Source organism: Vidua chalybeata, chromosome 26 (assembly GCF_026979565.1).
Source record: "Vidua chalybeata isolate OUT-0048 chromosome 26, bVidCha1 merged haplotype, whole genome shotgun sequence".
NCBI lineage: Eukaryota > Metazoa > Chordata > Aves > Passeriformes > Viduidae > Vidua > Vidua chalybeata.
The window spans coordinates 2,258,736-2,284,279 of record NC_071555.1 but is presented as its reverse complement, the minus strand read 5'-3'; the positions used below and the strand labels follow the sequence as shown (position 1 = coordinate 2,284,279).

General features: G+C 61.7%; 2 protein-coding genes across 6 annotated transcripts; one reads left to right on the top strand and one right to left on the bottom strand.

The window, feature by feature from the left end:
• The first annotated feature begins 810 nt into the window (after window positions 1–810).
• On the top strand, window positions 811–10,870 carry SNF8 (SNF8 subunit of ESCRT-II). Of its 4 annotated transcripts, none has more exons than XM_053965174.1 (8): window positions 811–887; window positions 2,365–2,415; window positions 3,653–3,791; window positions 6,336–6,440; window positions 7,533–7,605; window positions 8,777–8,918; window positions 9,738–9,806; window positions 10,402–10,870. In XM_053965174.1, the coding sequence occupies exons 1-8, from the start codon at window positions 834–836 to the stop codon at window positions 10,519–10,521; spliced, it is 753 nt and encodes a 250-aa protein (XP_053821149.1). In that variant the 5' UTR covers window positions 811–833; the 3' UTR covers window positions 10,522–10,870. The 4 variants fall into 4 exon arrangements, with proteins under 4 accessions (XP_053821149.1, XP_053821148.1, XP_053821147.1 ...); XM_053965173.1 differs by having other exon boundaries at window positions 9,738–9,812; XM_053965172.1 differs by lacking the exon at window positions 10,402–10,870 and adding an exon at window positions 10,108–10,395.
• A 416-nt stretch (window positions 10,871–11,286) lies between these two features.
• On the bottom strand, window positions 11,287–22,397 carry UBE2Z (ubiquitin conjugating enzyme E2 Z). Of its 2 annotated transcripts, XR_008434930.1 has the most exons (8): window positions 22,054–22,397; window positions 20,368–20,440; window positions 18,448–18,635; window positions 16,780–16,891; window positions 15,602–15,714; window positions 14,369–14,459; window positions 12,808–13,162; window positions 11,287–12,473 (listed from the first exon to the last, which is right to left on the bottom strand). XR_008434930.1 is itself a non-coding variant. In XM_053965170.1 (7 exons), the coding sequence occupies exons 1-7, from the start codon at window positions 22,380–22,382 to the stop codon at window positions 12,992–12,994; spliced, it is 1,077 nt and encodes a 358-aa protein (XP_053821145.1). In that variant the 5' UTR covers window positions 22,383–22,397; the 3' UTR covers window positions 12,614–12,991. The 2 variants fall into 2 exon arrangements, 1 of the variants encoding a protein (XP_053821145.1); XM_053965170.1 differs by lacking the exon at window positions 11,287–12,473 and having other exon boundaries at window positions 12,614–13,162.
• Window positions 22,398–25,544: the final 3,147 nt, after the last annotated feature.

The following is a 25,544-nucleotide window of genomic DNA, read 5'->3' as shown; positions in this document are numbered from 1 at the left end:
GTCCCCGTTCCCGTTCCCGTTCCCCATTCCCCGTTCCCGTTCCCCATTCCCCATCCCCGTTCCCGTTCCCCATTCCCCATCCCCATTCCCCGTTCCCGTTCCCCATTCCCCATCCCCGTTCCTGTTCCCGTTCCCGTTCCCCATTCCCCGTTCCCGTTCCCCATTCCCCATCCCCATTCCCCGTTCCCGTTCCCCATTCCCCATCCCCATTCCCATCCCCGTTCCCGTTCCCGTTCCCATCCCCATCCCCGTCCCCATCCCCATCCCCGTCCCCGTTCCCGTTCCCGTGTCCCGGCCTCTGTCGCCCCCTGCCGGCGGTTCCGCGGCGTTGCCGGTGCTGCGGGGCCGCTCCTCCGCGGCCGCGGCGCTGCCGATGGCACCGCTGTTGTTGTTATTGTTGTTATTGTTATTATTGTTATTGTCATTATTATTATTTGTAGTAGTGATAGCAGCAATAACAACAACAAAAAAACAATTAAAAATTAAAAATAATGATAAAATGTGACCTTTACCCCTTTAACCCTTTACCCTTTACTCCTTTACCCTTTAACCCTTTCCCTGTCACCCTTTCCGTTTAACCCTTTTTACCCTTTAACCCTTTTTACCACTTTTACCCTTTAACCCCTTTTACCCTTTCACCCTTTAACCCTTTTTACCCTTTAACCCTTGTACCCCTTTAACCCTTCCCGTTTAACCCTTTCCCTCCCGGCGCTTCCGCCATCTCTCCCTGAGGGACGGCGCCGTTCGGTGACGTCACGCGGCGCCGCTCGATGGCGTCACGCGGCGCCGCTCGATGACGAGGCGGCGGCGGCGGCGGCGGCGGCGGGGCCGGGATGCACCGGCGGGGGGTGGGGGCGGGGGCGATCGCCAGGAGGAAACTGACCGAGGTGACCGGGAAACGACAGGGACCGGGACACGGGACACGGGACAGCGACACGGGACAGCGACACGGGATACGGGACCGGGACAGCGACAGGGACACGGGACCGGGACAGCGACAGGGACCGGGATACGGGACACGGGACAGGGACCGGGAGAGGGACAGGGACAGGGACACGGGACAGGGACCGGGACAGCGATACGGGACAGCGACACGGGACAGGGACACGGGACAGCGACAGGGACCGGGATACGGGACACGGGACAGGGACCGGGAGAGGGACAGGGACACGGGACAGGGACACGGGACAGCGGGACAGGGACAGGGACCGGGACCGGGACAAGGACAGGGACCGGGACACGGGACAGCGGGACAGGGACACGGGACAGGTACACGGGACACGGGACAGGGACACGGGACAGGGACGCGGGACACGGGACCGGGACAGGGACAGGGACAGGGACAGGGACACGGGACAGGGACAGGGACACGGGACACGGGACACGGGACAGCGACAGGGACACGGGACAGGGACACGGGACAGGGACAGGGACAGCGACAGCGACAGGGACACAGGGACAGGGACACGGGACAGGGACAGGGACAGGGACACGGGACAGGGACAGGGACAGGGACACGGGACAGGGACAGTGGGACAGTGACACGGGACACGGGACAGGGACAGGGACACGGGACAGGGACACGGGACAGGGACACGGGACAGGGACAGGGACACGGGACAGGGACAGGGATGGGACAGGGACACGGGACAGGGACACGGGACAGGGACAGGGACACGGGACAGGGACAGGGACACGGGACAGGGACACGGGACAGGGACAGGGACACGGGACAGGGACAGGGATGGGACAGGGACACGGGACAGGGACACGGGACAGGGACACGGGACAGGGACAGGGACACGGGACAGGGACAGGGATGGGACAGGGACACGGGACAGGGACACGGGACAGGGACAGGGACAGGGACAGGGACACGGGGGGGTCACTCGGGGGTCGCTGTGGGGGCAGCCCCGGAGCGGGGCTGGGTTAAACCCTCAGGGAGGAACTGGGATGGGATGGGATGGGATGGGATGGGATGGATTTGGGTTTGGGTTTGGGTTTGGGTTTGGGGTTGTTTGGCTTTGGGGTTGTTTGGGTTTGGATTTGGGTTTGGGATGGGTTTGGGGTTTCCTGGGCTCGGGGTTGTTTGGGTTCAGGTTTGGGATGGGTTTGGGGTTGTTTGGCTTTGGGGTTGGTTGGGTTTGGGGTTGTTTGGGTTCGGGTTTGGGATGGGTTTGGGGTTGGTTGGGTTTGGGGTTGTTTGGGATGGGTTTGGGGTTGTCTGGGCTCGGGGTTGTTTGGGTTTGGGTTCGGGTTTGGGATGGGTTTGGGGCTGTTTGGGTTCAGGTTTGGGATGGCTTTGGGGTTGCCTGGGCTCGGGGCTGTCCCGCCCTTGCCCTGCCCTCACCCCCGTCCCCCCAGGCCAAGTACAAGGAGCGAGGGACGGTCCTGGCCGAGGATCAGCTGGCCCAGGTGGGGATTCCCTCCTTGGGCTCGGGCTCCCCTTCCTGGCCCTGGCCCTGGCCCCCGTCCCTGTCCCCAGTGTCCCTGTCCCTGTCCCCATGTCCCTGTCCCTGTCCCAGTGTCCCCAGTGTCCCTAGTGTCCCCATGTCCCTGTCCCCGTGTCCCTGTCCCTGTGTCCCTGTCCCTGTCCCCAGTGTCCCCAGTGTCCCCATGTCCCTGTCCCTGTCCCCATGTCCCTGTCCCCGTGTCCCTGTCCCTGTGTCCCTGTCCCTGTCCCCAGTGTCCCCAGTGTCCCCGTGTCCCTGTCCCTGTGTCCCTGTCCCTGTCCCCGTGTCCCTGTCCCTGTGTCCCTGTCCCTGTCCCCAGTGTCCCCAGTGTCCCCGTGTCCCTGTCCCTGTGTCCCTGTCCCTGTCCCCGTGTCCCTGTCCCCGTGTCCCCAGTGTCCCCATGTCCCTGTCCCTGTCCCCGTGTCCCTGTCCCCGTGTCCCTGTCCCCGTGTCCCCAGTGTCCCCATGTCCCTGTCCCTGTCCCCGTGTCCCTGTCCCAGTGTCCCTGTCCCCAGTGTCCCCAGTGTCCCCATGTCCCTGTCCCTGTCCCCGTGTCCCTGTCCCCGTGTCCCTGTCCCTGTCCCCAGTGTCCCCAGTGTCCCCATGTCCCTGTCCCTGTCCCCGTGTCCCTGTCCCCGTGTCCCTGTCCCCATGTCCCTGTCCCTGTCCCCAGTGTCCCCAGTGTCCCCATGTCCCTGTCCCTGTCCCCGTGTCCCTGTCCCCGTGTCCCTGTCCCCAGTGTCCCCAGTGTCCCCATGTCCCTGTCCCTGTCCCCGTGTCCCTGTCCCCGTGTCCCTGTCCCTGTCCCCAGTGTCCCCAGTGTCCCCATGTCCCTGTCCCTGTCCCCGTGTCCCTGTCCCCGTGTCCCTGTCCCCGTGTCCCTGTCCCAGTGTCCCTGTCCCCAGTGTCCCCAGTGTCCCCATGTCCCTGTCCCTGTCCCCGTGTCCCTGTCCCCGTGTCCCTGTCCCTGTCCCCGTGTCCCTGTCCCCGTGTCCCTGTCCCCAGTGTCCCCATGTCCCTGTCCCCGTGTCCCTGTCCCCAGTGTCCCCAGTGTCCCCATGTCCCTGTCCCCGTGTCCCTGTCCCAGTGTCCCCAGTGTCCCCATGTCCCTGTCCCTGTCCCCGTGTCCCTGTCCCAGTGTCCCCATGTCCCTGTCCCCGTGTCCCTGTCCCTGTCCCAGTGTGCCGGTGTCCCCGCAGATGTCCAAGCAGCTGGAGACGTTCCGCACTCACCTGCAGGCCTTTGCCAGCAAGCACAAGCAGGAGATCCGGCGCAGCCCCGAGTTCCGCCTGCAGTTCCAGGACATGTGCGCCACCATCGGCGTGGACCCGCTGGCCTGTGAGCGGGGACAGGGGACAGGGGACACACAGGGGACAGGGGACACACAGGGAAACACAGGGACACACAGGGGACAGCAGGGACAGACAGGGACAGCAGGGACACACAGGGGACAGACAGGGACACACAGGGGACAGACAGGGGACAGCAGGGACACACAGGGGACAGACAGGGGACACACAGGGACAGACAGGGGACACACAGGGGACAGACAGGGACACACAGGGGACAGACAGGAACAGACAGGGACACACAGGGGACAGACAGGGACACACAGGGGACAGACAGGGGACAGCAGGGACAGGGGACAGACAGGGGACAGACAGGGACACACAGGGACACACAGGGACAGACAGGGACACACAGGGGACAGACAGGGACAGACAGGGACACACAGGGGACAGCAGGGACACACAGGGACACACAGGGACACACAGGGACAGACAGGGACACACAGGGACAGACAGGGACACACAGGGGACACTCAGGGACACACAGGGACAGACAGGGACACACAGGGGACACTCAGGGACACACAGGGGACAGACAGGGACACACAGGGGACAGACAGGGACACACAGGGGACAGACAGGGACAGACAGGGGACAGACAGGGACAGACAGGGACACACAGGGGACAGCAGGGACACACAGGGACAGACAGGGACACACAGGGGACACTCAGGGACAGACAGGGACACACAGGGACACACAGGGGACAGCAGGGACAGACAGGGACAGCAGGGACACACAGGGGACAGACAGGGGACAGCAGGGACACACAGGGACAGACAGGGGACACACAGGGACACACAGGGGACAGACAGGGACACACAGGGGACAGCAGGGACAGACAGGGACAGACAGGGACACACAGGGGACAGCAGGGACACACAGGGACACACAGGGGACACACAGGGACACACAGGGACACACAGGGGACAGACAGGGGACAGCAGGGACAGGGGACAGACAGGGGACACACAGGGACACACAGGGGACAGTCAGGGATAGACAGGGGACACACAGGGACACACAGGGACACACAGGGGACAGTCAGGGATAGACAGGGGACACACAGGGAGAGACAGGGACACACAGGGGACAGCAGGGACACACAGGGACACATAGGGGACAGCAGGGACAGGGGGGACAGAGGGACACACAGGGACACACAGGGGACACACAGGGACAGACAGGGACACACAGGGACACACAGGGACAGACAGGGGACAGGGGACAGCAGGGACAGGGGACAGACAGGGACAGACAGGGACAGCAGGACACACAGGGACACACAGGGGACAGACAGGGACAGACAGGGGACAGCAGGACAGACAGGGGTCAGGGGGGACAGCGGGACAGCCAGGGGACAATGGGGACAGACAGGGGACAGCCAGGGGACAGGGGGGACAATGGGGACAGCAGGGACAGGGTGGGGACAATGAGGGGACAATGTGGGGGGAACGGGGGGACAGCAGGGCCTCGGGAAGGGCTCTGGGGACTCATCCCGGGGCACACGGGAGCTCAGGAATGCTCCCAGGGACCGGAGCTGCCGGGATCCCGGGAACGGCTCGGGGCAGGGGAGCGGGGACAAGCCCTAAACCCGGCCCCAGTCCTGTCCCAATCCCAATCCCATCCCAATCCCATCCCAATCCCATCCCAATCCCGTCCCAATCCCATCCCAATCCCAATCCCATCCCAATCCCGTCCCAATCCTGTCCAATCCCATCCCAGTCCCATCCCAATCCCAATCCCAGTCCCATCCCAATCCCAATCCCAGTCCCATCCCAATCCCAATCCCATCCCAATCCCATCCCAATCCCAATCCCATCCCAATCCCAATCCCAATCCAATCCCAATCCAATCCCAATCCCGTCCCAATCCCATCCCAATCCCAGTCCCATCCCAATCCTATACCCAATCCCATCCCAATCCCATCCCCAATTCCATCCCAATCCCATCCCAATCCCGTCCCAATCCCATCCCAATCCTATCCCCAATCCCATCCCAATCCCATCCCAATCCCGTCTCAACCCCATCCCAATCCCATCCCCAATTCCATCCCAATCCTGTCCCCAATCCTGTCCCAATCCCGTCCCAGTCCCATCCCAGTCCCATCCCAGTCCCATTCCAGTCCCATCCCAGTCCCAATCCCATCCCAGTCCCATCCCAATCCTCTCCCCAATCCCATCCCAATCCCAATCCCATCCCAATCCCAGTCCCGTCCCAGTCCCATCCCAATCCTATCCCCAATCCTATCCCCAATCCCATCCCAGTCCCCTCCCAGTCCCCTCCCAGTCCCATCCCAATCCCATCCCAGTCCCAATCCCATCCCAGTCCCATCCCAGTCCCCTCCCAGTCCCCTCCCAGTCCCATCCCAATCCCATCCCAGTCCCAATCCCATCCCAGTCCCATCCCAGTCCCCTCCCAGTCCCATCCCAGTCCCATCCCAATCCCATCCCCGATCCCATCCCAATCCCAGTCCCCTCCCAGTCCCGGCGGATCCCGGTGGGTGGATCCTCACTCTGTCCCTGCCCCGCAGCTGGAAAAGGTTTCTGGGCCGAGGTGCTCGGGGTCGGCGACTTCTACTACGAGCTGGGGGTGCAGATCATCGAGGTGTGCCTGGCGCTGCGGCACCGCAACGGAGGTGGGGATCCGCTCCTGAAAAACGGGGATCTGCTCCTGAAAAACGGGGATCCAGTCCTGAAACGGGGATCCGCTCCTGACACGGGGATCTGGTCCTGACACGGGGATCTGCTCCTCAAATGGGGACCCGCTCCTGAAATGGGGATCTGGTCCTCAAACATGGGGATCCGCTCCTGACATGGGGATCCGCTCCTGAAACGGGGATCTGCTCCTGAAACGGGGATCCGCTCCTCAAAAATGGGGATCCGCTCCTGACATGGGGATCCGCTCCTGAAAAACGGGGATCTGGTCCTGAAATGGGGATCCAGTCCTGAAACGGGGATCCAGTCCTCAAATGGGGACCCGCTCCTGAAACGGGGATCCGCTCCTGAAAGGGGGATCCAGTCCTGAAACGGGGATCCGCTCCTGAAATGGGGATCTGGTCCTCAAACATGGGGATCTGCTCCTGACATGGGGATCCGCTCCTGACATGGGGATCCGCTCCTGAAACGGGGATCCGCTCCTCAAAAACGGGGATCCGCTCCTCAAAAACGGGGATCCGCTCCTCAAACATGGGGATCCAGCCCTGAAACAGGGATCCGCTCCTCAAAAATGGGGATCTGCTCCTCAAAAATGGGGATCCGGCTCTGAAACGGGGATCTGCTCCTCAAACATGGGGATCTGCTCCTCAAAAATGGGGATCCGCTCCTGAAACGGGGATCCAGTCCTGAAACGGGGATCCAGTCCTGAAACGGGGATCCAGTCCTGAAATGGGGATCCAGCCCTGAAACAGGGATCCATCATCCCTGACCCTGACCCAGGGATCAGCTCCTGATCCAGGGATCCATCCCTGACCCAGGGATCAGTCCTGACCCTGTAATCAGTCCTGACCCAGGGATCCATCCCTGATCCAGGGATCCTCTCCTGATCCAGGGATCCAGCCCTGACCCAGGGATCCATCATCCCCCCAAAAAATCCCATAAAACCCCATGAAATCCCATAAAACCCCATGGAATGCCATCAGCCGCCGGCGGGGCCGGGAATTCCCTGGGAGTGGGCGGGGCGATCCCGGGATTCCCGGCAGGGCTGATCAGGATCCCGGGATTCCCGGCAGGGCTGATCACGCTGGAGGAGCTGCAGCAGCAGGTGCTGAAGGGCCGCGGGAAGTTCGCGCAGGACGTCAGCGCGTGAGTCGGGAATCCCCGGGAATCCCTGGGAATCCCTGGGAATCTCTTGGGAATCTCTCGGGATTGCGGCGTCGGCATCAGGAATCCCTGGGAATCCCTCGGGAATCCCTCGGGAATCTCTTGGGAATCTCTTGGGATTGCGGGGTCGGGATCAGGAATTCCCCGGGAGTCCCTCGGATTGCGGGGTCGGGACCAAGAATTCCACGGGAATCCCTCGGGAATCTCTTGGGAATCTCTCGGGATTGCGGCGTTGGCATCGGGAATTCCTGGGAATCCCTCAGATTGTGGGGTTGGGATCGGGAATTCCCCGGGAATCCCTTGGGAATCTCTTGGGATTGCGGGGTCAGGATCGGGAATCCCTTGGGAATCCCCTGGTAATTCCTCGGGAATCCCTCGGAAATCTCTTGGGAATCTCTCGGGATTGTGGGGTCGGGATCGGGAATCCCCCTGAAATCCCTCATTAATTCCCTGGGAATCCCTCGGGAATCTCTCGGGATTTTGGGATTGGGAATTTCCTGGGAATCCCTCGGGAATCCCCTGGTAATTCCCTGGGAATCCCTCGGGAATCTCTTGGGATTTTGGGATCGGGAATTCCCCGGGAATCCCTCGGGAATCTCTTGGGATTGCGGGGTCGGGATTGGGAATTCCCCGGGAATCCCTCCTTAATTCCCTGGGAACCCCTCAGGAATCTCTCGGGATTGCGGGGTCGGCATCAGGAAAAATCCAACCCCAGAAGGATTTTTTCCTAAAAACCAATCCCAGAAGGATTTTTCCCCTACAAATCCAACCCCAGGATGGTTTTTCCCTAAAAACCAACCCCAGGAGAATTTTCCCTACAAATCCAACACCTGGAAGGATTTTTTCCCCTAAAAACCAATCCCAGAAGGATTTTTTTCCCTACAAATCCAACCCCAGGATGGTTTTTCCCTAAACCCAGCCCTGGGAGGATTTTCCCCTACAAATCCAACCCCGGCAGGATTTTCCCCACTGGAGCTGCGAGGGAGGCGCGGATAAACCCCAAGGGAAGCAGATTTTTAGGACAAAACTCCCATTTTTGGGGCTGAACCTCCAAGGCCGCCCAGACGCCAAAACCCCGAATCCCTTGAAGGGAACGATTCCCGGTTTTTAGCAGCTGGAATTGTTTGGGAAGCTCCTTGGGGTCCCTCCGCAGGGATGATCTGCTCCGGGCCATCAAGAAGCTGAAGGTTTTGGGGAGCGGCTTTGGGATCATCCCGGTGGGGGGAACGTTCCTGGTGCAGTCGGTGCCGGCCGAGCTGAACATGGATCACACGGTGGTGCTGCAGCTGGCAGAGGTGGGGTTTACTGGGATTACTGGGAATGGGATTGGGAATGGAATTGGGAATGGGGATTATTGGGAATGGGGTTGGAAATGGGATTGGGACGTGGCTGAACATGGATCACACGGTGGTGCTGCAGCTGGCAGAGGTGGGGTTAACTGGGATTACTGGGATTACTGGGAATGGGATTGGGATCTGGCTGAACATGGATCACACGGTGGTGCTGCAGCTGGCAGAGGTGGGATTTACTGGGATTACTGGGATTACTGGGAATGGGATTGGAAATGAGATTGGGAATGGGGATTACTGGGAATGGGGATTACTGGGAATGGGGTTGGGATTGGGAATGGAATTAGGAATGGGGATTATTGGGAATGGGGTTGGAAATGGGATTGGGATCTGGCTGAACATGGATCACACGGTGGTGCTGCAGCTGGCAGAGGTGGGATGGGGTTACTGGGAATGGGGTTGGGAATGGGAATTGGGAATGGGGATTAGTGGGAATGACACCTGGAAAACAGCTGGGAATGGGGAATTGGTGGGAATGACCCTGGAAAAGGGCTGGGAATGGGGAATTGGTGGGAATGACCCTGGAAAAGGGCTGGGAATGGGGAATTGGTGCCTCCAGGAGTGGGAACTGGGATTGGATCGGGCTCGTGGGTGAAGCTGCCAAAGTGTGGATTCAAACCTGGATGAAAAACAGCCAGAAAAATCTTGGTGTTTCCATAAAAAAATGGGATTGGGCCGGACTGGGATGAGACTGGAGGGTCCCCGCTGTGCTGGGCCCGGGATTGAATCCAGGTGGATTTTTCCTGGATTTTTTTTTTTCCCCAGAAAAAGGGATTTGTGACCGTCAGCGAGATCCGGGACAGCCTCAAGTGGGAGACGGAGCGAGCCAAGCAGGTGCTGGTAGGTGGGAATGGGAATGGGAAACTGGGAATGGGAAAGTGGGAATGGGAATGGGAATGGGAAACTGGGAATGGGAAACTGGGAATGGGAAACTGGGAATGGGAATGGGGAAACAGGGAAAATGGGAATGGGGAAATGGGATTGGGAAATTGGGAATGGGAATGGAAAATTTGGGATGGGAATGGGAAATTGGGAATGGGATGCTAATGGGAACAGCAACTCAGCACATCCCACTCCATCCCCATTTCATTCCAGGTTCTATTCCCAGTCATTCCCAGTCCCATTCCCGTTCCAGGAGCACCTGCTGAAGGAGGGCATGGCCTGGCTGGATCCCAGTCCCGTTATTCCCGTTGTTCCCAGTCCCATTCCCGTTATTCCCATTCCCGTTATTCCCGTTCCAGGAGCACCTGCTGAAGGAGGGCATGGCCTGGCTGGATCCCAGTCCCGTTATTCCCGTTGTTCCCAGTCCCATTCCCGTTATTCCCATTCCCGTTATTCCCGTTCCAGGAGCACCTGCTGAAGGAGGGCATGGCCTGGCTGGATCCCAGTCCCATTCCCATGATTCCCAATCCCGTTATTCCCGTTCCAGGAGCACCTGCTGAAGGAGGGCATGGCCTGGCTGGACGCGCAGGCCCCGGCCGAGCCGCAGTTCTGGCTGCCCGCGCTCTTCTCCGAGCTCCACGCCCAGGACAGCGCGGCCGGGCCCTGACGGCTCCCGGGAATTCCCCCTGGAATCCCAGCTGGAACCCTTGGGAATACCCCCTGGAATCCTGGCTGGAATCCCCTCTGGAATCCCCCGGAATCCCTCCCAGGAATCGCCCCTTGAATCCCTTCTGGGATCCTTGGGAATCTCCCTCCTGGAGTCCATGGGAATTCCTCCTGGAGTCCTCGAAATCCTGGCTGGAATCATTCCCAGGATCCTCAGGAATCCCTCCTGGAGTCCTTGGGAATCCCAGCTGGAATCCTCCCTGGGATCCTCAGGAATCCCTCCTGGGATCCTCAGGATCCCTCCTGTCCCTGCACAATCCCGGGGACCAGGAATAAAAGTTTTGTACGAAGTTCCTGAGCTCGGGAAGTTCTGTGGGATCAATCCCTGCTGGATCCAGCGCCCGCTTCTGGGTGGGAATGCCCCAGACCATGGAAAACCAGGAGAAGGAGCCGAGGGCGGAGCAGGATTTGCAGCGGGAAATGGGATTCTGGCTCTGGAATTTTGGCTCCCAGCACTGGGAAGACTGGGAAAACCTTGGGAAGTCGTTATTCCATAAGAATTCCCACTAAGGAACAGCACAGGCTCCGTTCTGCCGAAACAAAACTTTATTGCACAAAGGAAAAAAAAAAAAAAAAAAAAAAAAAAAACAAAACAAAACAAAAAAAACCCTAAGAAAAACCAAAAAAAGGAAAAAAAATCCCGAAAAAAGCCCAAAACGAGAAAAGAATGGGAACTCTTCTGTACAACAGAAAACCACCAGAGGTGTCCGAGTGACTCGTGTGCATTTATTGTTTCCAGCTCCATTTCAGTCTCTAAAAATCCCTTTGCTAAAACGTCATTGTCACTGGGGACACCCCGAGGGGGACACGGGGACAGCCCCGGGACAAGGCAATTCCCATCCCTGGAAAAGCTGGAAAAGCTCCCCAGCCCCGCCCCGAGGCTGCTCTGGGGTGACAAAAGGTGACAGCGAGGAGGTGGCACCCACCCCCCTCACCCTGCGGGTGTGGCAGCTCGGCCTCCCCTCAAGGGTTAAACCCAAACCAGCCCCGGGGGATTTGGGAAAAGGAAAACGATTCCCGAGTTTTTTCGGGAAAATTCCCCATTTCCCACCGCGGAAATTCCCCCGTTTCCCCCTCCTTGCTGCCGCTGCGATCCCATTTGGGCTCCTCCTGCCCCTCGGGATGAGCAGCCCGGGCTGGGAAGTTCTCCCAGCACCAGCAGGATCCGAACTGGGGCCGAACTGGTGGGGAGGGAACCGGGGGAGGGCGAAACGTTGCGACTTCTTCGTGTCCGTACAAATCATCGGGGCGGGGGGGGGGAAAAAAAAAAAACAAACCAACGAAGCGTTGAGAGCTCCTGCTGGCCCAAACTCCGCTGCGTTGTCACCTCCAGCCGCGGCCGGGCGGGGTGGCACTGCCACCGCCGCCTCTCCGTGGCACTGCCAGCACGGAGCCGGCTCTCAGCGGTGCCAGGGCTCCCCCCCCAAAAAAAAAAAAGCGGAATTTTACAAGGTTTTGGCAAAGGAGTTTGTCCCAGAGTCCGGCGGGGATTGTCCCTCCTCCTTCCGGCGTCTCCGTGGGGGTGGGTGGCAGCAGGGAGGGAGGGGACAGGAGGGGACACTCAAGGTGACACTGAGCCAAGGTGAGAAGCAGAGAATTCCAGGTGAGGTAAAAAACCAGCTCCACCAGGAGAAAACCCCTCCTGAAAAAGGCTAAATTCAAACGGAGGCCGACGGGAATAAACGCAAACGGATCTTGGAGCGCTCCCCTCCTCTCTGACCGACGCATTTCTCCTCATCCTCCCCTTCCCCAAACCTCCAGGGTGAATAAATCCATGGATTCCTGCAGTTCCCACTTGCCACATGAAGTCTCCAAAGTGCCCCAGGGCTCGAGTAAAGCTTTGGGGAAGGAGCCCCAATTCCAGCAGTGAGAATTCCTTTATCTTTGGTCTGCCTAGAAGAAAGACACCAGGGAGGCCCCAGCTCTCCCAAATTCCACCTGGACACACCCTGGGTTATCCAAGCACTCCCACAGCTCCAGGGAAGGGCTCCCTCCCTGCCCAGGAGCAGAAAAGCTCTCAAGGATTTGCAGTCTAGAGCTCATTCTTTAATCGAACGGAGGAAAAAAAAAAAACAAAACAAAACAAAAAAACCTGGAAAAAACAAAACAAAACAAAACAAAAAAAACCAAAAAAAAACCAAACAAACAACAAAAAAACAACCCCAACCAGTGTAGGTGTTCTCCAAAAAACCCCAAAAACAACCTGATGCCACATGCCAGGAAGTACCTTTGTCCAAGAGGAGCCTGTCCCGAGCTGGGCTTTGTCTCTTTTTTGGGGAATTCTCCTCGGGGAATCCTCGGGGAACTCTCCTGGCGGTCGGTCGGTGGGAGGGAGGGAGGGAGGGAAGGAGCCCGCGGCTCTCCCCGCCCCGGCCTGGCTGTGCTGCAGTCCCGGGCCGGGCCGGGCCCTCCTAGGCCTTGGGGCAGCCCTGGGGCTCGGGCTCGGGCTCCGAGGAGCTGCTCTCCGAGTCCATCTCGGCGCTGTCCTGCTGGTGCCGCTCCTGCAGCCGCGCCCGCAGCGCCTGCAGCCGCCCCAGCAGCGCCTGGTAGTCAAAGTGGCCGCGCTTCTCCCCGAAAGGGTCCTGGGAGAGGGGAGACCCGCGGGGCTGAGGGCTGGGGACAGGTCCGGGGTGAAATTCCAGGGGGAAATCCCAGCCTGGAGGGGAGAGGGTGATGGAATCCCACTGGGAAGGATCCTGAATTCCCCCTGGAGAGGATCCTGAAATTCCACTGGGAAGGATCCTGAATTCCCCTGGAGAGGATCCTGAAATTCCACTGGGAAGGATCCTGAATTCCCCCTGGAGAGGATCCTGAAATTCCACTGGGAAGGATCCTGAATTCCCCTGGAGAGGATCCTGAAATTCCACTGGGAAGGATCCTGAATTCCCCTGGAGAGGATCCTGAAATACTCCTAGAGGATCCTGAAATTCCACTGGGAAGGATCCTGAATTCCCCCTGGAGAGGATCCTGAATTCCCCCTGGAGAGGATCCTGAACTCCCCCTGGAGAGGATCCTGAATTCCCCTTGGAGAGGATCCTGAAATTCCATTGGGAAGGATCCTGAATTCCCCCTGGAGAGGATCCTGAATTCCCCCTGGAGAGGATCCTGAAATTCCACTGGGAAGGATCCTGAACTCCCCTGGAGAGGATCCTGAAATTAAACTCGGAAGGATCCTGAATCCCCCTGGAGAGGATCCTGAATTCCCCCTGGAGAGGATCCTGAAATTCCATTGGGAAGGATCCTGGAACTCCCCCTGGAGAGGATCCTGAATTCCCCTGGAGAGGATCCTGAAACTCCTCCTGGAGAGGATCCTTGGAGAGGATCTTCCCCTTGGAGAGGATCCTGAAATTCCTCTGGGAAGGATCCCAGAACTCCCCCTGGAGATGATCCTTCCCTTGGAGAGCAACCTGGAATTCCCCTGGGAAGGATCCTTGAATCCCCCCTGGACAAGATCCTTCAGTTCCCTCCATCTCCTTAAATTCCTCCTGGGGAGGATCCTGAAATTCCCTCTGTCTCCTCAAATCCCCCTTGGAAGAACAATGACCCCATCCTTGAATTCCCCCTGGTGCTGCACATCTGTCCCCAGCCCCAGCTGTGCCCCACAGCTGTCCCCAGCCCCAGCTGTGCCCCAGCTGTGCCCCACAGCTGTCCCCAGCCCCAGCTGTGCCCCACAGCTGTCCCCAGCCCCAGCTGTGCCCCAGCGCTGTCCCCAGCCCCAGCTGTGCCCCAGAGCTGTCCCCAGCCCCAGCTGTGCCCCAGCTGTGCCCCACAGCTGTCCCCAGCCCCACCTGCATGCTCTGGCCCTGCAGGTGCAGCCGCTCCTTGCACACGCCCTCGTAGAAGTCCAGGTACTCCATGAAGGATTTCTCCATGACGCCCCTGGGGACAAGAGGGGACACCCGGTCACCGCGGCCCTGGGGACACCGGCGTGGCACCCGGTCCTGCTGGCACGGCCTGGCCGTCCCCTGGGGCTGCAGGGAGGGGACAGAGGAGACAGAGGGGACAGAGCCTTGGGGACACGGCCCAGGGAGGGGACAGAGGGGACAGAGCCTTGGGGACACGGCCCAGGGAGGGGACACGGCCCAGGGGACACGGCCACAGCAGCTGCGCCCCCCTCCCTCCTCCCAGGAATTTTCTGGGAATGTTTTCCCCCCCGGAGCTCCTCCTGCACATTCCCACATTCCCTGCGCAGGGCCCGCTCCCGGGAATTCGGGAATGACGGCTGGGAATGGATCCTGCTGCCCCCCAGCCCCCCTGGAGCTGTCCCCGGTGTCCCCATCCCTGGTATCCCCGGTGTCCGGTGTCCCCATCCGCGGTGTGGCCGGTGTCCCCGGTGTCCCCAGTGTCCAAATCCCCAGTGTCCCTGGTGTCCCCCTCTGCAGTGTGGCCGGTGTCCCCAGTGTCGGAATCCCCGGTGTGGCCGGTGTCCCCATCCCCGGTGTCCCGCTCCGCGGTGTGGCCGGTGTCCCCAGTGTCCCTGGTGTCCCCAGTGTCCCCCTCCGCGGTGTCCCCAGTGTCCCCGGTGTCCCCCTCTGCGGTGTGGCCAGTGTCCCCATCCCCGGTGTCCCCATCCCCGGTGTCCCCATCCCCAGTGTCCCCATCCCCGGTGTCCCCAGTGTCCCCGGTGTCCCGCTCCGTGGTGTGGCCGGTGTCCCCATCCCCGGTGTCCCCGGTGTCCCCATCCCCGGTGTCCCCGGTGTCCCAGTGTCCCCGGTGTCCCCATCCCCAGTGTCCCCGGTGTCCCCAGTGTCCCCGGTGTCCCAGTGTCCCCAGTGTCCCCGGTGTCCCCGGTGTCCCAGTGTCCCCGGTGTCCCCGGTGTCCCCGGTGTCCCCATCCCCAGTGTCCCCAGTGTCCCCGGTGTCCCAGTGTCCCCGGTGTGGCCGGTGTCCCCAGTGTCCCCGGTGTCCCCGGTGTCCCAGTGTCCCCGGTGTGGCCGGTGTCCCCGGTGTCCCCGGTGTCCCCGGTGTCCCAGTGTCCCCGGTGTCCCAGTGTCCCCGGTGTGGCCGGTGTCGGGCCGTACCGGAGGGGCTCGGGGCAGGGGCACTTTCCCTCCAGCATGTCGCACACGGCCACGCGGATGGTCTCGTGCCGGATGCACTCGTTGTAGTTCTTGCTGTCCCCGGGGTGCCGCTCCTGGGGACGGCGGCGCGTCAGGGCAGGGCCCGGCCTGGCTGGGCCCGACCGGTCCTGACCGGTCCTGACCAGTGCAGGGCCCGGCCTAACCAGTCCTGGCCAGTCCTGACCAGTCCTTGACCAGTCCTTGACCAGTCCTGAGCCCGGCCTGACCAGTGCAGGGCCCGGCCTGGCCAGTCCTGACCAGTGCAGGGCCCGGCCTGACCAGTCCTGACCTGTCCTTGACCAGTCCTGAGCCCGGCCTGACCAGTCCTGAGCCCATCCTGACCAGTGCAGGGCCCGGCCTGGCCAGTCCTGACCAGTCCTTGACCAGTCCTGACCAGTGCAGGGCCCGGCCTAACCAGTCCTGAGCCCATCCTGACCAGTGCAGGGCCTGTCCTGACCAGTCCTGACCAGTCCTGAGCCCGGCCTGGCCAGTGCAGGGCCCGGCCTGACCAGTCCTGACCAGTGCAGAGCTGGGCTCCCAATTAATTCCAGGCTGGAATCCCAGTTAATTCCAGGCTGGAGCCCCAGTTAGGCCTAGCCTGGAGCCGCAGTTAGGCCCAGCCTGGAGCCGCAGTTAGGCCCAGCCTGGAGCCGCAGTTAGGCCCAGCCTGGTGCCGCAGTTAGGCCCAGCCTGGAGCCCCAGTTAGGCGCAGCCTGGTGCCGCAGTTAGGCGCAGCCTGGAGCCCCAGTTAGGCCTAGCCTGGAGCCCCAGTTAGGCGCAGCCTGGTGCCGCAGTTAGGCGCAGCCTGGAGCCCCAGTTAGGCCCAGCCTGGAGCCCCAGTTAGGCCCAGCCTGGAGCCCCAGTTAGGCGCAGCCTGGAGCCCCAGTTAGGCCCAGCCTGGAGCCGCAGTTAGGCCCAGCCTGGAGCCGCAGTTAGGCCCAGCCTGGAGCCGCAGTTAGGCCCAGCCTGGAGCCGCAGTTAGGCCCAGCCTGGAGCCGCAGTTAGGCGCAGGCTGGAGCCGCAGTTAGGCCCAGCCTGGAGCCGCAGTTAGGCCCAGCCTGGAGCCGCAGTTAGGCCCAGCCTGGAGCCGCAGTTAGGCCCAGCCTGGAGCCGCAGTTAGGCCCAGGCGGGGCTCTCACCTGCTCAAAGCCGGGCTCGTTGTGGTACGGGTTCTCGGTCATCAGGGACTGGATGGAGATCAGCACCGAGGAGATGCTCTGGGCCGGGCTCCAGGCCGGGCCTGTCCACGTGCTGGGGCACGGAAACAGCAATTAACAACTCATTAATTAATCAATTAACCGCCAGCACCACCCCCCGCCCACAGCAGAGCCCAGAAACCTGCGGGAACACAGCTGGGCCTGACCTGGGGGACCTCAGCTGGGCCTAAACCTCCCCTGGCACAGCCTAAACTCTCCTGTCCTTCTGTCCCTGCTCACCTGGGAGCAGAGCCCGGGCTTATCCTAGGCCCGGCTTACCCTAGGCCTGGCTTACCCCAGGCTGCTGAGGCAGACCCTAGGCCTGGCTTACCCTAGGCCTGGCTTACCCCAGGATGCTGAGGCAGACCCTAGGCCCGGTTCTGAGGCAGACCTTAGGCCCGGCTTACCCTAGGCCCAGCTTACCCTAGGCCTGGCTTACCCCAGGCTGCTGAGGCAGACCCTGGGCCTGGCTTACCCTAGGCCTGGCTTACCCTAGGCCTGGCTTACCCCAGGCTGCTGAGGCAGACCCTGGGCCTGGCTTACCCTAGGCCTGGCTTACCCTAGGCCCGGCTTACCCCAGGATGCTGAGGCAGACCCTAGGCCTGGCTTACCCCAGGATGCTGAGGCAGACCCTGGGCCTGGCTTACCCCAGGATGCTGAGGCAGACCCTAGGCCTGGCTTACCCTGGGCCTGGCTTACCCTGGGTCTGGCTTACCCTAGGCCTGGCTTACCCTAGGCCCGGCTTACCCCAGGCTGCTGAGGCAGACCCTGGGCCTGGCTTACCCTAGGCCTGGCTTACCCTAGGCCTGGCTTACCCCAGGCTGCTGAGGCAGACCCTGGGCCTGGCTTACCCTAGGCCTGGCTTACCCTAGGCCCGGCTTACCCCAGGATGCTGAAGCAGACCCTAGGCCTGGCTTACCCCAGGATGCTGAGGCAGACCCTGGGCCTGGCTTACCCCAGGATGCTGAGGCAGACCCTAGGCCTGGCTTACCCTGGGCCTGGCTTACCCTGGGCCTGGCTTACCCTAGGCCTGGCTTACCCTAGGCCTGGCTTACCCTAGGCCCAGCTTACTCCAGGATGCCGAGGCAGACCCTAGGCCTGGCTTACCCCAGGATGCTGAGGCAGACCCTGGGCCTGGCTTACCCCAGGATGCCGAGGCAGACCCTGGGCCTGGCTTACCCTAGGCCTGGCTTACCCTAGGCCCGGCTTACCCCAGGATGCCGAGGCAGACCCTGGGCCTGGCTTACCCCAGGATGCCGAGGCAGACCCTAGGCCTGGCTTACCCTAGGCCTGGCTTACCCTAGGCCCAGCTTACTCCAGGATGCCGAGGCAGACCCTAGGCCTGGCTTACCCCAGGATGCTGAGGCAGACCCCAGGCCTGGCTTACCCCAGGATGCCGAGGCAGACCCTGGGCCTGGCTTACCCTAGGCCTGGCTTACCCTAGGCCCGGCTTACCCCAGGATGCTGAGGCAGACCCTAGGCCTGGCTTACCCTAGGCCCGGCTTACCCCAGGATGCTGAGGCAGACCCTGGGCCTGGCTTACCCCAGGATGCCGAGGCAGACCCTGGGCCTGGCTTACCCTAGGCCTGGCTTACCCTAGGCCCGGCTTACCCCAGGATGCTGAGGCAGACCTTGCCGTTGCGGTAGAAGTTGGGGTTGAAGCGCACGGTGTTGTTGCCCGTGGTCATGAGCTTGACGCGGGGCGGGTGGATGGGGTAGTCCGGGGGGCAGCGGAACAGGAACAGGAAGAAGCCGCCCTCGTAGGGGGTGTCGAACGGGCCCGTGATCAGCGCGTGGATCTGCGGGGACACCGGAGCCCGGCGGCGTTCCCGAATCCCGCGGGGCTCCCGAATCCCGCGGGGCTCCCGAATCCTGCAGGGCTCCCAAACCCTGTGGGGCTCCCAAACCCTGTGGGGCTCCCGAATCCCGCGGGGCTCCCGAATCCCGCGGGGCTCCCAAACCCTGTGGGGCTCCCGAATCCCGCGGGGCTCCCAAACCCTGCAGGGCTCCCGAATCCCACGGGGCTCCCAAACCCTGCAGGGCTCCCGAATCCCGCGGGGCTCCCAAACCCTGTGGGGCTCCCGAATCCCGTGGGGCTCCCGAATCCTGCGAGGTTCCCAAATCCTGCAGAGCTCCTGAATCCCGTGGGGTTCCCGAATCCTGCAGGGCCCCCAAATCCCGCAGGGCTCCCAAACCCTGCGAGGCTCCCAAACCCCGTGAGGCTCCCGAATCCCACGGGGCTCCCGAATCCCGTGGCGTTCCCGAATCCCACGGGGCTCCCAAACCCTGTGAGGCTCCCGAATCCCGCGGGGCCCCCGAATCCCGCGGGGCTCCCAAACCCTGCGGGACTCCCAAACCCTGTGGGGCTCCCGAATCCCGCGGGGCTCCCGAATCCCACGGGGCTCCCAAACCCTGCGGCGTTCCCGAATCCCACGGGGCTCCCAAATCCTGCGGCATTCCCGAACCCTCAGGAGTTCCCCAATCTTCCGGCGCTCCCAAACCCTCTGGCGTTCCCAAATCCTTCGGCATTCCCAAATCCTCCATGGCTCTGGCATTCCCAAACCCTCCGCCATTCCCAAATCCTCTGGCGTTCCCAGAACCTCCAGCATTCCCAAACCCTCCATGGCTCCCGGCATTCCCAAACTCTCTGGCATTCCCAAACCCTCCAGTATTCCCAAACCCTCTGGCATTCCCAAATCCTCCGGCATTCCCAAACCCTCCAGCATTCCCAAATCCTCCATGGCTCCAGCATTCCCAAACCCTCCAGCATCCCCAAACCCTTCGGCATTCCCAAATCCTCCAGCATTCCCAAACCCTCCAGCATCCCCAAACCCTTCGGCATTCCCAAACCCTCCAGCATTCCCAAATCCTTCATGGCTCTGGCATTCCCAAACCCTCCAGCATCCCCAAACCCTTTGGCATTTCCAAATCCTCCGGCGTTCCCAAACCCTTTGACGTCCCCAGTCTCTCCGGCATTCCCAAACCCTCTGGCATTCCCAAATCCTCCGGCATTCCCAAACCCTCCGGCGTTCCCAGACCCTCCAGCATTCCCAAATCCCCCATGGCTCCAGCATTCCCAAATCCTCTGGCATTCCCAGTCCCTCCGGCATTCCCAGTCCCTCCAGCATTCCCAGACCCTCCAGCATTCCCAAATCCTCCATGGCTCCAGCGTTCCCAAACCCTCCGGCGTTCCCAAACCCTCCGGCATTCCCAGACCCTCCAGCATTCCCAAATCCCCCATGGCTCCAGCGTTCCCAAACCCTCCGGCGTTCCCAAACCCTCCGGCATTCCCAGACCCTCCAGCATTCCCAAATCCCCCATGGCTCCAGCGTTCCCAAACCCTCTGGCGTTCCCAGTCCCTCCAGCATTCCCAGTCCCTCCAGCATTCCCAGTCCCTCCGGCGTTCCCAGTCCCTCTCCGCGCTGGATCCCGCCCCCGTCCCGCGGAGCCGTGCCGCTCGGGGACAATTCCAGGCGGGAACGGCCGCAGGCCGCGGCCCTGGGGAGCGGGAGGGAGCCCCGGCGCCCTCACCTTGGTCATGTCGTGGGGGTCGGGCACCACGAACATTCCCGGCGGCGGCTCCTTGTAAATGGACATGATATCCCTGGAAAAGGGAGCGGGAATCAGCCGGGACCGCCAGGCCCAGATGGGACCGGGGCTGGGAACTGGGAACTGGGATTGGAACCGGGATTGGGAACTGGGATTGGAACCGGGATTGGGAACCGGGATTGGGAACTGGGATTGGAACCGGGATTGGGAACTGGGATTGGGAACCGGGATTGGGAACTGGGATTGGAACCGGGATTGGGAACTGGGATTGGAACTGGGATTGGGAACTGGGATTGGAACTGGGATTGGAACCGGGATTGGAACCGGGATTGGGAACTGGGATTGGAACCGGGATTGGGAACTGGGATTGGAACCGGGATTGGGAACTGGGATTGGAACTGGGATTGGAACTGGGATTGGAACTGGGATTGGAACCGGGATTGGAAACTGGGATTGGAACTGGGATTGGAACGGGGATTGGAACCGGGATTGGGAACTGGGATTGGAACTGGGATTGGGAACTGGGATTGGAACTGGGATTGGAACTGGGATTGGAACGGGGATTGGAACCGGGATTGGAACCGGGATTGGAACCGGGATTGGGAACTGGGATGGGGAACCGGGGTTTGGAACCGGGACTGGGAGGCCTGGGCCTGGCTCGGGGTGAGCTCTGGGAGCGGAGCCCCAAAAGCAGCCCAGGCATTCCAGAGCACTCCTGGAATCCTCGGGAATCCTGGCTGGAACCCCCCCTGGAATCCTTGGGAATCCTGGCTGGAATTCTCAGGAATCCCCCCTGGAATCCTCGGGAATCCTGGCTGGAATCCCCCCAGAAATCCTTGGGAATCCTGGCTGGAATCCCCCCTGGAATCCCTCCAGGAACTCCCCCCTGGAATTTCACCACCTCCAGCACCAGGAATTGCAATAAAAATGAAAACCCAACAAAATTCCCGCTGGGAATTCCCAGGGGAATTCCAGGGGATCCCAGGCTGGGAATTCCAGGGGATCCCAGGCAGGGCTGGGAAGAACCTGGGACAGAGCAAAGTGTCCCTGCCCCGGGTCACCGGGAAGGACCGGGACCTGTCCCCGTGATTGTCCCGGGACACCGGGAAGGACCGGGAGCTGTCCCCGTGATTGTCCCGGGACACCGGGAATGACCGGGACCTGTCCCCGTGATTGTCCCGGGACACCGGGAAGGACCGGGACCTGTCCCCGTGATTGTCCCGGGACACCGGGAATGACTGGGACCTGTCCCGTGTTTGTCCCGGGACACCGGGAAGGACCGGGACCTGTCCCCGTGTTTGTCCCGGGACACCGGGAATGACCGGGAGCTGTCCCGTGATTGTCCCGGGACACCGGGAATGACCGGGACCTGTCCCCGTGATTGTCCCGGGACACCGGGAATGACCGGGACCTGTCCCCGTGATTGTCCCGGGACACCGGGAATGACTGGGAGCTGTCCCCGTGTTTGTCCCGGGACACCGGCAGGCCCCGGCGCTGTCCCAGGCCCGTGCCCGGTGCCCGGCTGCCGAGGCCCGGTGCGGCGCAGGGCCCGTTAGCGGCGGCGGGGCCGAGCCGAACGCCCGCGCCGCGCTCCGTGCCCGGGCCCCGCGCTGCCGCTGCCGCTGCCGGTGCTGCCGGTGCCGGTGCCGCCGGTGCCGCCCCGCTCACCGTTTGATCCGCAGCAGGCAGGCCGGGCTGGGCCGCTCGCTGTCCCAGTCGCCGCTGACCGTGGGGTCCCAGAAGGCGGAGTGCGTGAGGAGCGCGGCCCCCGCCGCCGCCGCCGCCGCCATCGGGGCGCCGCCGCTGCCGGGGGCCACGCCGGTGCCGGGCGCCGCGGCCGCGCCGAAGCCCGCCGCCGCCCAGAGCTCGGCGGGGATGAAGACGCCGGGGGTCCCCGCGGCGCCGGCGGCGCTGGGGGAGGCGCTGCCGCCGCCGCCCGCCGCCAGCACCGCGGCCGGGGCCGGGGCCGCGTCCTCGGCCGCCGGGCTCTCCGCCATTGCGGCCTCGGCCCGCGCCGCTTCCGGGACTCCGCACCACCGAGACGCGCGGCCAGAGCGGCCCCGCGCCGCCCACGCCGCCCGCCCCCCCGGCACCATAGAGCGGCGGGCGGAGCGGCTCTTCCGCAGGGGAGCGGGGGAGGGTGAGGCGGCGACAGCGCCCCCCGGCGTGGGGGAGGACCGGCGGGCGGGAGCGGGAAGGGGGAATTTGGGGTTTTTTGGGAAGGAAAGAGGGAATTTGGGGAACGGCGCGGCCGTGGGAGCGAAAAGGGTGGGAAAAACCTCCGGGAGCGGCACGCGCCGGGGAACGGGCACGGCCCCGGGGCTGCCAGAGCCACGGGAGCGTTTGGACAACGCGCCGAGGGATGCGCAGGGCGGGGTTTTGGGGTGTCCGGCAGGGCCGGGGGGCGGACGGGATCATCCCACTCGGGATATTCCCTGGAACGGGATCATCCCACTCGGGATATTCCCTGGAACGGGATCATCCCACTCGGGATATTCCCTGGGATGGGATCATCCCGCTGGATCCTTTCCACTCGGGATATTCCCTGGAACGGGATCATCCCACTCGGGATATTCCCTGGAACGGGATCATCCCGCTGGATCCTTTCCCACTCGGGACACTCGCTGGTTCCAAGATCACCGCCCCCAACCGCTGCTCACCATGGCCCCGAGTGTCCCCGAGTGTCCCCAAGTGTCACCTGCCCGGGTGACACCGGGAATTCTGTATCCAGGGAATTCTGTATCCCGTTCCCAGGACACCGGGAATTCTGCATCCCATTTCCCAGGAATTCTGCGTCCCATTTCCCAGGAATCCTGTATCCCATTTCCCAGGACACCGGGAATTCTGCATCCCATTTCCTGGTACACCAGGAATTCTGTATCCCGGGAATTCTGTATCCCATTTCCCAGGGACACCAGGAATGCTGTATCCCGGGAATTCTGCATCCCATTTCCCGGGAATTCTGCATCCCATTTCCTGGTACACCAGGAATTCTGTATCCAGGGAATTCTGCATCCCATTTCCCAGGACACCGGGAATTCGGTATCCCGGGAATCCCGTATCCCGTTCCTGGAGGATAACTGTAACCCAGCCCAGGTCACAGCGCTGTTCTGGAACATTCCCCCAGGGCTGTCCCTGTGTGGGGTCGCACATTCCCGCCCGGAATCCAGGGAATTTCGGGAATTCCCCTCTCCCCAGTCCCTTCCGTTTCCACAGCCAGCTTTCTCCAAACCTTGGGGCTTTTGGAGCCGAGTTCTCCTCAGCCCCTTCAGGAATTCCACCCATCCCCGTTCCCAGGAATGGCCCCAGACAGAGCCACCAGTCCCTGTGTCCCATTCCGTGTCCCATTCCCAGGAATGTCCCCAGGAGTGTCCCCAGACAGAGCCACCATTCCCCGTGTCCCATTCCCAACCCTGTGTCCCGTTCTGTGTTCCATTCCCATTCCCATTCCCAGGAATGTCCCCAAACAGAGCCACCCATCCCTGTGTCCCCTTTCCAACCCTGTGTCCCAATCCCTGTGTCCCTTGTCCCATTCCCTGTGTCCCATTCCATGTCCCATGTCCCATTCCCAGGAATGTCCCCAAATAGAGCCACCATTTCCCACATCCCATTCCTGTGTCCTATTCCCTGTGTCCCATTCCCATTCCCGTGTCCCAATCCTGTGTCCCAATCCTGTGTCACATTTCCAGGAATGTCCCCAGGAATGTCCCCAAATAGAGCCACCCATCCCAGTGTCCCAATCCCGTGTCCCATTCCCATTCCCAGAAATGTCCCCAAACAGAGCCACCCATCCCTGTGTCCCATTTCCAGGAATGTCCCCAGGAATGTCCCCAAATAGAGCCACCCATCCCAGTGTCCCATTCCCTGTGTCCCATTCCATGTCCCATTCCCATTCCCAGGAATGCCCCCAAATAGAGCCACCCATCCCTGTGTCCCAATCCCGTGTCCCATTCCCATTCCCAGGAATGTCCCCAAACAGAGCCACCCATCCCTGTGTCCCATTTCCAGGAATGTCCCCAGGAATGTCCCCAAACAGAGCCACCATTCCCCATGTCCCATTCCCATTCCTGTGTCCCATTCCCCATGTCCCTTGTCCCATTCCCATTCCCTGTGTCCCGATCTGTGTCCCATTTCCAGGAATGTCCCCAGGAATGTCCCCAAATAGAGCCACCAGTCCCCGTGTCCCATTCCCATTCCCGTGTCCCATTCCCAGTCCCCATGTCCCATTCCCATTCCCGTGTCCCATTCCCAGTCCCCATGTCCCATTCCATGTCCCATTCCCAGGAATGTCCCCAAATAGAGCCACCATTCCCCATGTCCCATTCCTGTGTCCCATTCCCATTCCTGTGTCCCATTCCGTGTCCCATTCCCAATCCCCGTGTCCCATTCCCGTGTCCCATTCCCAATCCCGTGCCCCATTCCATGTCCCATTCCCAGGAATGTCCCCAAATAGAGCCACCATTCCCCGTGTCCCATCCCCGTGTCCCATTCCCATTCCTGTGTCCCATTCCCGTGTCCCAATGTCCCATTCCATGTCCCATTCCCAGGAATGTCCCCAAATAGAGCCACCATTCCCCATGTCCCATTCCTGTGTCCCATTCCCATTCCTGTGTCCCATTCCGTGTCCCATTCCCAATCCCCGTGTCCCATTCCCGTGTCCCATTCCCAATCCCGTGCCCCATTCCATGTCCCATTCCCAGGAATGTCCCCAAATAGAGCCACCATTCCCCGTGTCCCATCCCCGTGTCCCATTCCCATTCCTGTGTCCCATTCCCGTGTCCCAATGTCCCATTCCATGTCCCATTCCCAGGAATGTCCCCAAATAGAGCCACCATTCCCCGTGTCCCATCCCCGTGTCCCATTCCCATTCCTGTGTCCCATTCCCGTGTCCCAATGTCCCATTCCATGTCCCATTCCCAGGAATGTCCCCAAATAGAGCCACCATTCCCCGTGTCCCATCCCCGTGTCCCATTCCCATTCCTGTGTCCCATTCCCGTGTCCCAATGTCCCATTCCATGTCCCATTCCCAGGAATGTCCCCAAATAGAGCCACCATTCCCCGTGTCCCATCCCCGTGTCCCATTCCCATTCCTGTGTCCCATTCCCGTGTCCCAATGTCCCATTCCATGTCCCATTCCCAGGAATGTCCCCAAATAGAGC

Excerpts from the sequence above, each read along its gene's own strand:
- SNF8 (XM_053965171.1), top strand. The coding sequence starts at position 834 with ATGCACCGGCGGGGGGTGGGGGCGGGGGCGATCGCCAGGAGGAAACTG. Across the intron at positions 3,792-6,335 it reads CGGCGTGGACCCGCTGGCCT|CTGGAAAAGGTTTCTGGGCC; the intron begins GTGAGCGGGGAC and ends CCTGCCCCGCAG. Across the intron at positions 8,919-9,737 it reads TGGTGCTGCAGCTGGCAGAG|AAAAAGGGATTTGTGACCGT; the intron begins GTGGGGTTTACT and ends TTTTTTCCCCAG.
- UBE2Z (XM_053965170.1), bottom strand. The coding sequence starts at position 22,382 with ATGGCGGAGAGCCCGGCGGCCGAGGACGCGGCCCCGGCCCCGGCCGCG. Across the intron at positions 20,441-22,053 it reads TGCCTGCTGCGGATCAAACG|GGATATCATGTCCATTTACA; the intron begins GTGAGCGGGGCG and ends TCCCTTTTCCAG. Across the intron at positions 13,163-14,368 it reads TGCAGGGCCAGAGCATGCAG|GACCCTTTCGGGGAGAAGCG; the intron begins GTGGGGCTGGGG and ends CCCCTCTCCCAG.